The sequence below is a fragment of the Salvia miltiorrhiza genome, chromosome 1, assembly GCF_028751815.1.
Source record: "Salvia miltiorrhiza cultivar Shanhuang (shh) chromosome 1, IMPLAD_Smil_shh, whole genome shotgun sequence".
NCBI classification, from domain to species: Eukaryota; Viridiplantae; Streptophyta; class Magnoliopsida; order Lamiales; family Lamiaceae; genus Salvia; species Salvia miltiorrhiza.
The window spans coordinates 1,642,353-1,654,859 of record NC_080387.1 but is presented as its reverse complement, the minus strand read 5'-3'; the positions used below and the strand labels follow the sequence as shown (position 1 = coordinate 1,654,859).

General features: G+C 28.9%; 1 protein-coding gene and 1 long non-coding RNA gene across 2 annotated transcripts; both read right to left on the bottom strand.

The window, feature by feature from the left end:
* Positions 1-379: 379 nt before the first annotated feature.
* LOC131007228 (uncharacterized) lies at positions 380-1,496 on the bottom strand. The gene is made up of 2 exons (XR_009095985.1): positions 1,143-1,496; positions 380-708 (listed from the first exon to the last, which is right to left on the bottom strand). It is a non-coding gene; the product is annotated as an uncharacterized LOC131007228 (long non-coding RNA).
* A 3,778-nt stretch (positions 1,497-5,274) lies between these two features.
* On the bottom strand, positions 5,275-10,952 carry LOC131007149 (uncharacterized). The gene is made up of 3 exons (XM_057934309.1): positions 10,901-10,952; positions 6,114-6,596; positions 5,275-5,714 (listed from the first exon to the last, which is right to left on the bottom strand). The coding sequence occupies exons 1-3, from the start codon at positions 10,950-10,952 to the stop codon at positions 5,602-5,604; spliced, it is 648 nt and encodes a 215-aa protein (XP_057790292.1). The 3' UTR covers positions 5,275-5,601.
* Between the last annotated feature and the right edge of the window lie 1,555 nt (positions 10,953-12,507).

The window sequence follows — 12,507 nt, the reverse complement described above, 5'->3', positions numbered from 1 at the left end:
TTTTTTTACGCTTGTTCGAAATGTTTTATGTCAAATATTTTATATTAATAAGAGAAATTCAAATAGTTTATTTAAGATTTCGTAATTGTTTAAAGCATGTTCAAAATATTTTATGTTAAATAAATGAAAAAAAAATCAAATTTCATAGACGAAACGAAAATAAAAGCGATTCGCCGAGAACATAAATGAACATAACATAATTTATAAATTAACATAACACAAAAATATTTTATGTCACCACAAAAATTTGAATATCTTATTTAGATATTTTTAAAATTCTAAATCATATATCAATAATTTTATTTAGAAACTTATCATGTAATGAAGAATCATAATTTATAAATGAACAGAATACAAATTATAAATGAACAGAATACTATTTCTAAATGAACAGAATATGTTCAAATTTATTGGACACATGAATTGCCCCAAAATTACAAATGAAGATTGGTTTCGATTGAAGCTCATTCAATGTAGCTTGAACATAATAATTTTTTTTAATGAACACAATACAATTTCTAGATGAACATAACAAATTTTTTTAAATGAACAAACATAATTTCTAAACGAACAGAACACAATTCTTCGATGAACAAGAGTCTAGCTGAAAAATCAATCTAACAGCCACGATGCTTTGGTGGTTCAGCCGCCGTAGACTTCATTGTGCTTCAATCCTAAATCTAATCAACATCTCGAACAAACCAACATCTATGAACACAAAGTCCATTTGGAAACAGCATTAGTACACTTCGAACAAACCTCACAACTATTCGAACAGACTCACAAACATATAGAACACACCAACAACTATGGACAGAAAGTCCATTTTTCTAAGAAATAAAAATCTGCAATATTAAGGGGATCATAGCAAACTACATTTGGCAGAACGAAAATCCCCAAAATAGTTTGAACAAAATCAAAAATCCTATACCAAGAAATAAAAGCCTTGACTTTAATATGTGAATCAATCCTATAATACAGCGAGTTGGGCACTAAATGAGAATGTAAAAGTCTCTGAAGCAACAGCCACATTAGGAAACAAATTGTATATCAGCCTCGAGCTCTTGCACAAAATGGATCTTGAAAGTAGTATTAGAAAAACATCTATGCCTATTAAGCTTCCATAGTTTCGAAAATCCTACCTTTGTTGAACTTCGCCGCCGAACAGGGAAAATCGTGTACTGAAATCGTCACCTTGATCGGCGAGATGGGCAGCAAGCATGGGGGCGCTGCGGCGCCGGGACGCACGCTCGGACCAGCAGCGACGACGGCCATGTGCTTTGACGTTCCCGTCACGTAAAGTCAGTGGCAGTCGTGTGAGTCGACGAACAGATGCCGGTGATTGAAGCGATGGTCCGGCTACTGTATTGCAGTGTGTTGGCGAGGAGGTGGTGGGCATTGTCGTTCATCGCTGCTACCGATGGCGAAGAGGGATTAGGGAGGCGACAAGGTGCTAGTCTCGAAACCCTACCGATCGTGGAGAAGAGAGATCAAAATAAATGTGGGATAACGTAAATGAGGGAGTAAATATCGATCTATCTGTTTTTAGCCAAACACACTTACTGTTATGCCCTTTTCTAATTAAAAGTATACTTTCATTAATTTGAACGGTTATTCAAAACTGGAAAATTGATTTAATCATAGCCGTTTGATCAAGAGGTTTTGATGGAGGAGATCTCTTCTTTATTCTCTATACATGGAGTGATTCTTTGTTTAACTTAACCCTATATATATATATATATATATATATATATATATATATATATATATATGAAACACTTTATAATTATTATAAAAATATTAAAATTAAAATTTAATATTTATGAATTAAAAATTTAGATAAAATACTAATATATATAGATCCAAAAAATTTAGTGAGATAAATCTAGAAAGTTTTAAAATATCAATAATCACAAGTTATAGAAACTTGTTTTAATACCTGTTAAGATAATTGTTCTGAAAAAAAAATATGCATTAAAAAATAAATATATTTTATTTAACAAAAATAATTTTGAACAAATTAATAGTGCATTAGAATTAGTTAATTGTAAAATAAATCATTAACTTATACTCCTTATTTTGTAAATTTGGGCTTAATTTTAAACATTTGCAAATAAAAATCAAATTCTTATAATTTTAAACATTTGCAAAATTTAAATATACAATACTCTAATATTATCAAAGCACACTAAACTACGTTGTTGCGTCATGTTTTCGATCGTCGAAAAAATTAGAGAAGCCTCAATTGAAAATTTAGAAAAATACGATATATATTTAAAAACTTTAAAAAATAAGATCGAAATTACAAGATGGGTATAAATTCATGATTTATTTTATAATTTTTCCTTCATAAAATAAACTATAGTATACAATAAATCAAAATGCCAGGGAATAATAGGAGAAAATAAGAAGAAGAAAAAAACTTAAAGAAAAAGTTAAAAAGAGGGAGTATTAATTTTATTGACTCATATTTTAGACATTAAATTTGAAATTATGAAAATTTCATATATTTCATTACACATGTGTCGAACACCCTACTTTTATGTGTTATCTTTACAATTTTTTTCTTAAATTAGATTGTAACATATAATTTGCTATTTTGTTTATAATAGTGTTATCGAACACCCCATTTCATTACACATGTATCGAACACCCTATTTTGTAACATTAAAAAACAAAAAAAAAAAAAGGTATCAAAAGTATATATAAAAAAAAAGAAAAAAGAAATAGTAAACAAAAAAACTTTAAAAAATCATGAATAAACATGTAGCATAAAATAAATATGAACATAATTTGAAAGAAGAAAACAAACTTATCAAAAGTGAAAATAAATAAAAGATAAATTAGTAAACAAAAGAATCCCTTAACAAATAAGCACGAGTGAAAATGAGTAATAATTTGTTAGTTAGTGGGGTAAATATTTGTTGCGATTGACGGTTTGTACCAATATATATTTTTTTCCAATTCCAATTATACCCTTCTAATTGAATTAAATTACATTTACTTTGCTTTTTATATATATAAAGACTAGTGTACCACCCGCGCTATGCGCGATGATTGTGATTTTAAACTTACGTAAATTGTGTATATACTTTATAATAATTACTACTCTCGTTCCAATTTGATATACCACATTGTTTTCTTCCTCAAATGAAAAATCTGTACATAATTAACACTCTCACTCAACTCATTATTTACATTAAATGTCATTGTGGCCCACAAATAATTATCTATCTTTTTATTTAAAAAATAATATCTTCATTATCTTTTCTACTTTTTTCGTGAGCGAAGGGAGTAATGAAATGTGAAAATTTTAGAAATATAAATGCATTGCATATATACTTTTTTGGAGCATTATGTTTAATCTTAGCAAACTTTTCTATCATGAGTGTCAAACCTGCGACTGCATTGGGCTTGACCCTTCCTTTCGCCTTCTTTTTTTTGCCCTATTTGCCTCGCTCATTTGGACAAAAATCATTTTTTGTTATTTAAAGTGTCATTCACAGGCATTAAAATTATCATTACAAATGTATCATTATTATTTATACAAAATATTATTTGCATATAATCATTTGCATTTAAGAAAAGTATTAGTTTTTGTTACTAAAAATGTCATTTGCATGCATTAAAGTATTATTTATTTTTTATCTACAATTTATCATTTATTTTTGTAAAAAATCGCACAGGGTACGTCGCACAATATATATGAAACACTTTATAATTAATAATTTAATATAATAATATTAAAATTTAAATATAATATTTATAGATTTAAAATAATAATAAACAACAAAATACAAACATGTAGATTTAAAATAATAATAAACAAATTCAATCGTGTATGATTCTCCATATTTCCTATAACTTTTCATTCAGTTACAAAAATTCTATTAGCGAATACTGAATTGAATTTTTTTACATTTGAAAATTAAAATTAAAATTTAAAAAATTTACAACAATGAGTTTTTAGATTTTTGTAATATAAATAGCTTACGTATAACTTTCTATATTTCGTTATCAATTTTACTCACATTCAACATTCTTTGAAAAACTAACTATTGGATAATTAATCACTATCTTCCCTGTTTGGAAAAGTTAAATGTTTGTAATTATTTTTACTAACATACTAACTTATAGTGATTTCAATATTAGTTTATTTAAACAAATTATTAATGAATTCAATAAAAATGTATGAAGTATTATCAAGATTTAATAATTAATTACTTGGCTGATAGTCCCAAGAAAGTACATGTATACAATTTTTTTGTAGACAATTTGAAGAATAATTTAATATTCAATAATTAGATGAGAGTTTGAGAAAGTCCACGTAAATAATAGAACTATAGAAGTATTCAATTGAATAGATAAAAATATTGAATTAGTGTTTCTTAAAATTAATTATTATAATATGCTAACATTTTATGATAATTATATAGTGTACTATTAATAACTTTTTAATAATAAAATAAATATAAATATATAATATGATCAATTAAAAAAATTAGAATTTGAAAAAAAAATTGAAATACAATTTATAGCTTCAAACAAAATATCATCACTCAAAAAAATTAAGTTATTTAAAACAATAGTAAATGATCAATAGTAAATGAATAGTAAATTTGCCAACCACCTATATTGTATTTACTATTAATCCATAAGAATATTAAATATTCAGCTTAATTGCATCATTAATTCATGTAGCAGTTTTTTTTTGTTAATCAAATGGTGTCCACGTTTTTTGGTTGTGGATAATATATTTTTCACTCCAATTCCAATTATATCCTTGCAATTGAATGAAATTACATTTACTGTAACAACCCGCTCTTTTATATTTATTTTAGTCCAATATTGCGTGTTTATTAATCAATTTTTAGTAAATGAAACGCTTTATGAATTCCAACTATGATTCTGAATTACGTAATTTGGAAACAGATTCGCTACACTAGCAGTATGCATTTATTTATCTTCGCGTGTTTAAAATCGCGACGTTAATCTTTGAACCGATGAATATTTATTATTCGAAGTTATAACCAACTTAGCGAAGTTGTATTATTTATTAGTCAAGATGGAGTTTATTTCATATTGTTACTTAAGTCGTGAATTATTTCAGACTTTGAAGCCAATTAAATCTACGGATTTAATTTAGGTATTAGAATGACGAACGAATTAAATCTATGGATTTAATTTAGCAATCTCGATAATAATACAAATTAGATTTTTAGAGCAGCCAATTTTCGACTACGGATTATCGATTTTTAGCAAGACACGAAACCAATATTTCAAATATAGAGCAACAACACTGAAGGATTATATTTAGATCACATCATACTTTACAACCATACACACACATGCTTATTTACCATCTGCAACAAAGGAAAATGAAGAAGGGAATGCACTCCCTACGGTTTACACTCTACCACTTTCCTACTCCACCACCTGCCACCCCTCCCTAAGTTCAAGAAAATGGGAAAAAGAAAAAGGGGGTGGAGACATGTGCTGCACACTCCCCTAACTTCTCTTGAGCCTGCTGCATTCTCGCACCCCAACAATACAGCCCTCCTCCCTTTTTACCTCTCTTTGCAGCAAACAAGAACTTCATTCTCATTCCACACTTAAGGTTTCTAGCAAAACAGGAAGGAGCTCTTCATTCGGTGCCCTGCCAAGTTCAAGGTGAGACCTTGTGTAAATTCGTCCACCCCCACCTTGATATTCACCTGCATTCATTAAGCAACCACATATACTTGTCATTTTTTTCAGTTCGATCTGCCGCGTCTTTTGGTCCGACTGCAACCTCTAACCAAAGCAAGCATCATTCAAGGTATATATACTATCCCAGTTTATCCAGTCCACATTCATACCAACAAACATGCTCAGTTTATGAAATGCAGAGTGCATAAATGAGTAATATACGTACACATGGGTCATAAGCAAACCACGAGTTGCTGTAATAAGATTAATCCATAGTATTTTTACAGAAATTGAATCCCATTCTATGATGCTCCCCCTTGCACTAGTAACATGAAAGACATAGATTATAGAATGAGTTTTCCTTCACGATTTAGAGTAACTGAATCTAGTATTTTAGGGAAGATAAGAGTAGTATTTTGTTGTACCTGATTTCATTAAACCGGGGACGGGTACCAAATGACGTCGACGCGGACCGATGAAGAGGAGGCGGAGGTCGTCCAGCTGAGCAGGGGCGACTTCGCCTGAACCGAGAGACGAACGAGACGACGCGATGATGGAGCTCTCACCGGCTTCGGAACTCGGAGAAGAACTGGAAACGGCGAACACCCGGCTGTTCGCCGGCCTCCCTACAGCAGCAGCGTTCGATGTTTGGCAGCAGAAGTCGGCCTTGGGCGAGGCAGCGGCAGCCGACGACGGTGGTGGCTGTCGGAGCTCTGCAACAGGAGAAGCAGCAACGGCGACTCCGGGCGAGCAGCAGCGACTCCTCGACGAACAGCAGCAGTCGGCGGACTCCTCGACGAACAGCAGCAGTCGTCGGAGCTCTGCAACAGGAGAAGAAGCAACCGCGACTCCAGGCGAGCAGCAGCAGTTCCAGGCGACTGAGCGGCGCGGCCGAAGGCCAAGCGCCGCTGGTCGCGACCCAAACCAGGAAACAGCAGCAGACGGAAGTGAACTCGCCGGCGTTAGGCGACGCGGCACTCGCCGGAATCCAGTTGCAGCGGCGGAGGATTCGAATTCAAGGGAAAACTAGGGCTCCTCCTTTCAGTCGAGTTGAGAGGAAAATCGAGGAGAGGCGACGAGGGAGCAGACCGACGTCGGGGTCTGGAGCAACGCCGGCCTCGCCGCCGGCCGGAACGGCCGGAATGCCGAGCGGCGAACGGCAGAATGAAGGCAGCAGCAGATCGATTGAGAGAGAGAGAGAGATCGAATTTGGGGATTTGAATGTCCTGTTGGGCCATTTTCTTTGGCTGAAGCTTTTAATTTTATTTTTTTTGCTTTGGGCTTATTCTTGGGCCTGATTTGAGTGACTGTTGGGTGGATTATTTTCGGCTGAAGCTTGCTATTTTGTTAACATTGGGCTCTTCATTTTGGGCTTCCCTTTGGACTACTTTTATTTGTTGATTTTGGGTTTCGAATTTTATTTTTGGGCTCCTACTTTTGTTGTTTAAGTCCAATAAGATTTATTTATTTAAACCCAATAAGAATTATTATTTTAGGCCCTCATTATTAATCCTAATTATATTTAATTAGTGATTAATTTTAAGACTTACTAATTATTAATTAGTAAGTGAATTAGATTATTTTTAAGATGAGTAGATTATTAAATATTAATAATCCGACCTCATAAGACGAGCTTTATTTCCTTAAATAGGATTAGCATCTCATAATATTATTAAAGGAATATGAGTCACGCATAATCATTTCACGCATCCTCATTTATTGAGATTTTTCGAGAATTAGAATCTTATTTTATTTTCTCGGATTAAAGGTCAAGCACCAGAGTTAGAGCTAAACCGTGAGTCTGCTATTCAGGTGGGCTTTCTTACGTATAAACTAAAACCATATAGTAGAATTGTTAAGACTTTATGCTTATGAATTTGAATGATATTGTCAATGCCTAAATGCTTTATGTTTTGTTATTAATTGCCTATCTGATGTTAATCGAATTCGGATTCTGGATGGGACCGCAAATCCCTTCGGAATTAGTGTACACCTTGTGATCGTGAGTCATCTAGCGGGTTGGCCGATCATAGTGTCCGTAGAGGGAGGCCTCCCTCTCGGCACGAGTTACTGATATGGTGATTAATGATATTAAAATGCCTGCGCGGGTTATTGATGAAAGAAATGATATTATTTTTGGTAAATACGAGTCTTTAAAGGAAAACCCTCGTATCTTACTACTATTGAAAGGCTTGACAATAAAATATTATGCATGTATGTAAATTTCGGCAAGTGTCCACTAAGTACTTTCGTACTTAGCCCTGTATGTATTTATAAATGTGCAGGTTGAGCTGTGATCGAGGATGTAGTGTGCAAGCGGAGCTTTTGTCGATCTAGGATGAGTACCTCAGAGTAGAGTATATGTCTTCATACATATACTCAAAATGTTATTCCGCTGCGAACACTGATTTCGTTATGATATTATGTCGTTTGTCAAACAATATGTATTATTTAATAATGTACTCAAACTCATTGAGCACACATTTCTGGATATTATTATGTACGGTCCCCTTGTGGCCTTCTTGATATCTAGATAATTCGATTGATTTCCTTATACAAGTCGAGTCATCAAGAGACCGAATATACCCCTTTCTAAATCCCGCTCCTAAATTCCCTCCCTTAGTCGCGGTTTCCCCGAATTTGCTATCCTTAGCAAGAGCGGTCGTGACATTTACTTTGCTCTTTATATATACTAGTGTATCTCCCGCGCTATGCGCGGTGATTGTAATCTTAAACTCGCATATATTGTGTATGTATTTTATATTTTTTTCGCCCACAAAAAATAGTTCTAGAAAAAGATGATACAAATTTTAATAAAAATAGTTAGTGTATTGTGAATGAACAAAGGATCGTACTTAAAAAGTAATGTAATTTATGATAATTAATTATATTGTGAGTGAAGAAAAATATCCATCAGATCCATCATGTGATGCAAACTTTTTAAAACTATAATGAGACTAATTTTTGTAGGCGTCCTTAAATGGCAAAAATAGACTGTTTTTATGGGCGTAGAGAGTAATTATTAGTATATTCTAAAAAAAATTAATTTTAATATCAAATTTATTATTTGCAAATTGATCTAATGCTTGAATATAATCAATATAATTTATGCAAAAATATAACATTTATTTATATGTAGATATAGTATCACTTGTACAATAAGTTGCTAATGATATAAAGCAGATTAACAACTACTTTCGTATTCAAAATTATAATTAACAGTCATAACAGTAATATATATATATATATATATATATATATATAAGGGAAAATATAAAAAATAAAAATTTATTTCATTTAAATAATATATATGTTTTGAAAATTTAAATATTTACGAAATTTCCAAAAAGTTAAAAAATGATTCACTTTTCTTCTTTTATTAAAGTAAGATATTATATAATATATGCATATTATATTTATATATAATATATGAAATATGTTATATAACTCTTTGAAGTTGTTTAATACATATGCAAACAAAGTAATTGTTCCATTTATATTTGTAGAAATATAAAAATATATTTAATTCTTCAAATAAATATGTTGAAATTTTAAAAGATTGTAACTTTATTATTTTGAACCAATTTTTTTTCATATCTCATATCAAACTAAATTATTTTTCATAATCTTTTAGTTTAATTGCATATAGAATAAAATATACTAAAATAAGAAGAAAACAAATATGCCAAAAAAGAGAGAGGAAAGAATAGATAAAAAATAATTCAATGTGGCCTGAGTAAGAAGTGGTTAATTTTAATTTTATAGCTCAATTTACTTACAAATTATTCTCTTAACTTATAAAAATTCTAGATTTTTTGTTTGAACAAATTAATAATCAATTCTAAAAATTGATCCACTGTCACTACCTTTTATTATGTGGCAATTGTATAATTTCATTCTTAAAAATAAAATATAATTATGTAATTTGCAATTTTTTTATAGAAGTGACATTATGATACATTTTAATTTAAAATTTGTTTCTGTTATAAAAAAAATTTAACATAAAATAATACAAATACAAAATATAGAAAGCCAAAATGTCAAAAAAACATAAAAAGGGCAAATAAAAATAAAAACGTTTAAACACACCTCTTGAAAAGAAAAAATATAGAGATAATAAATTATTTAATATACTGATAAAACATTAAACAAATGATATGTTTTGCTTTTGCTTATTCTAATCTCTTTTACATAGTTAGAAATGAAAGGTATTAATTCTAAGTTGTGTGCATAAAAAATAAAAATGGTCGGCGATTTCGCAAAAATTGATTGTCGGCAGTTTTATAGGTAACAATTTAAGGAAAAATTATCACATATTAAAATATAAATTTTTAATATATGTTAAAACTTTAAATTATTACATCTTGCTTATTTAATTTTTCTTTTTTGTATATTATATATCAAATTAAAGGTAATTTCATGACCTTTTATTCAAGATGTATATTGCCTATTTTATCTAAAATATAATTTCATGAAAATTAGAACATATGCTTTATCAACAAAATGAGAAAAAAATGAATGAAATTAAAAATTTTAACTGAATTTACAAAAATAGCAACTAAAGTTGGGCAGTTTTTTCCTTGAATCATAATTTTCGGTAGTTTATTTGATATGGATTATATATAATTTTTTTCAAAATTTCCAATTATATCCTTCTAATTGAACTTATTTACATTTACTTTGCTTTTTATATATACTAGTCTACCTCCCGCGCTATGCGCGGTGAATGTGATTTTTGACTCGTGTAAGGTAGAGTTAAGTTTTAGACTCCACGGAAAATTTATGAAAAAAAATGAAGAAAATCGAGTTAGTAACTAAAAAATTGTATGTGTTGTAAATTTAATATATTATTAATAAATATAAATATTTTCAAAGTTATTACTTTTATTAATAAATAATAAAATATAAAAGTTTGGGAATATACATGCATTGCATATACTTCCTCCATCTCATTAAAACATACATAGTATAGGACGGCACAGGTTTTAAGAAATCCTGTAAAGGATAATGTGAGTGGAGAAATGGTCCAACTTTAATTGTGATGTATAGAAGGAGAATTATTATTATAAATAGAATATGCATATTTTTATGGCACATACGAAAAAGAAAAATTATGCATATTTTTATGGGACCGAGAAAGTATTTTTTTGGAGCTTCATATTTAATTTTGACAAACTTTCTCGTCATGGAGAGCTATGTTGTTGGATAAAACTCGCGCCTAATTGGACCCAATACTTCTCATCCCCTCTCCTCTCCTCCCCCATTATTGCCCTTTCTGCCCTCGTCAATTGGACAAAGTGTCATTTGCATACATAAAAATATCATTTACTTATATACAAAGTATAATTTATTTTTATAAAAAATATCATTTGCGAAGTATCACTTGCATTAGAGAAAAATATCAATTTTGTTATTGAAAATGTCATTTATAATGTATCATTTATTTTTATACAAAATATGATTTGCTTTTATAAAGAATCGCATAAGGATTATCATGATACCTCACACAATATATATGAAACACTTTATAATTATTAATTTAATATAATAATATTAAAATTAAAATTAAAATTAATATTTATAGATTTAAAATAATAGCAAACAACAAACTACAAATACATATAGATTCAAAAAATATAGTGAGATAAGTCTAGATAATTTTGAAATATCAATAATCACAAGATATAGAAATTTATTTTAATTTAATACCCGTCAAGATAATTTTTCTAATATATAAAATAAAAATATTTTAATTAATAAAAATAATTCTGAACAAATCGATAGTGCATTATAATGGTTAATTGTAAAATAAATCATGAATTTATACTTATTTGCAAATTCAACCTTAATTTTAAACTTTTGCAAATAAAAATTAAATTTTTATAATTTTTGCAATTGAGATTTCCTAATAGAAAATTAAAATATATAGTACTGTAATATTATTAGTTTTGTGCTTAATTATACTCTAAACGACGCCGCTTATGATCTCTTTCAACGGTGAAAATGTACGCGAGCACACCTTTTTGAATATATTTTTAAGAAAATATTTATAATAATCAATTAATTGGATAATAGTTTGAGAAAATACGTGTACATGTTTATGAAATAATAATAATAAAAAAATATATTAAAACAACATATGCATTTTATATGAAAAGAAAGAAATAACTAATAAAATTAAAATAACATCTACACTTTAGAAAACATCTATGTATATATATAAAAGGAGAAGTAAATGTTCATATAATTGTAATTTATAATTTTGAAATAATTTACTATTCAATAACATCTATACATACATTAATAAATATTTTACCGAGAAAGTCCATGTATATACATTTTTTTTAATACACAGTTTGAGAAATTAATCATTTGGATGAGAATTTGAGAAGTTCATGTATATATAATTGTAATTTATAATTTTGAAATAATTTACTATTCAGTTAATTAATGAGATTATTAAATTAGTGATTCTTAAAATAAATTATAATATATAGTATATTATCATTTTATGATAATTACAAAATATGCTATTAATGATTTTTTTGAAATAAAATAAATAAAAATACACAATTTGATAATTTCAAAAAACTGAATACGGTTCTAATTTAAAGTGAAATATTATTACTTTGAAGGAAAAAAAATTATTGTTTAATAAATATAAATTATTTTATATATTAGAACTTTAAATTATCATAACTTTCTTATTTTAAATCTATTTTTTCACATATTATATGTCAAATTAAAGGTCATTTTATGGGCTTTCATTCAATATACGCATTACATATTTTATTTAACACATAATTACTTGAAAATAAT

Coding starts and splice junctions, on each gene's coding strand:
- LOC131007149 (XM_057934309.1), bottom strand. CDS start 10,952: ATGGGGGAGGAGAGGAGAGGGGATGAGAAGTATTGGGTCCAATTAGGC. Junction 6,597..10,900: donor TTGGGTCCAATTAGGCGCGA/GTTTTATCCAAC, acceptor GGTCGCGACCAG/CGGCGCTTGGCCTTCGGCCG. Junction 5,715..6,113: donor CCCCGGTTTAATGAAATCAG/GTACAACAAAAT, acceptor TAATGAATGCAG/GTGAATATCAAGGTGGGGGT.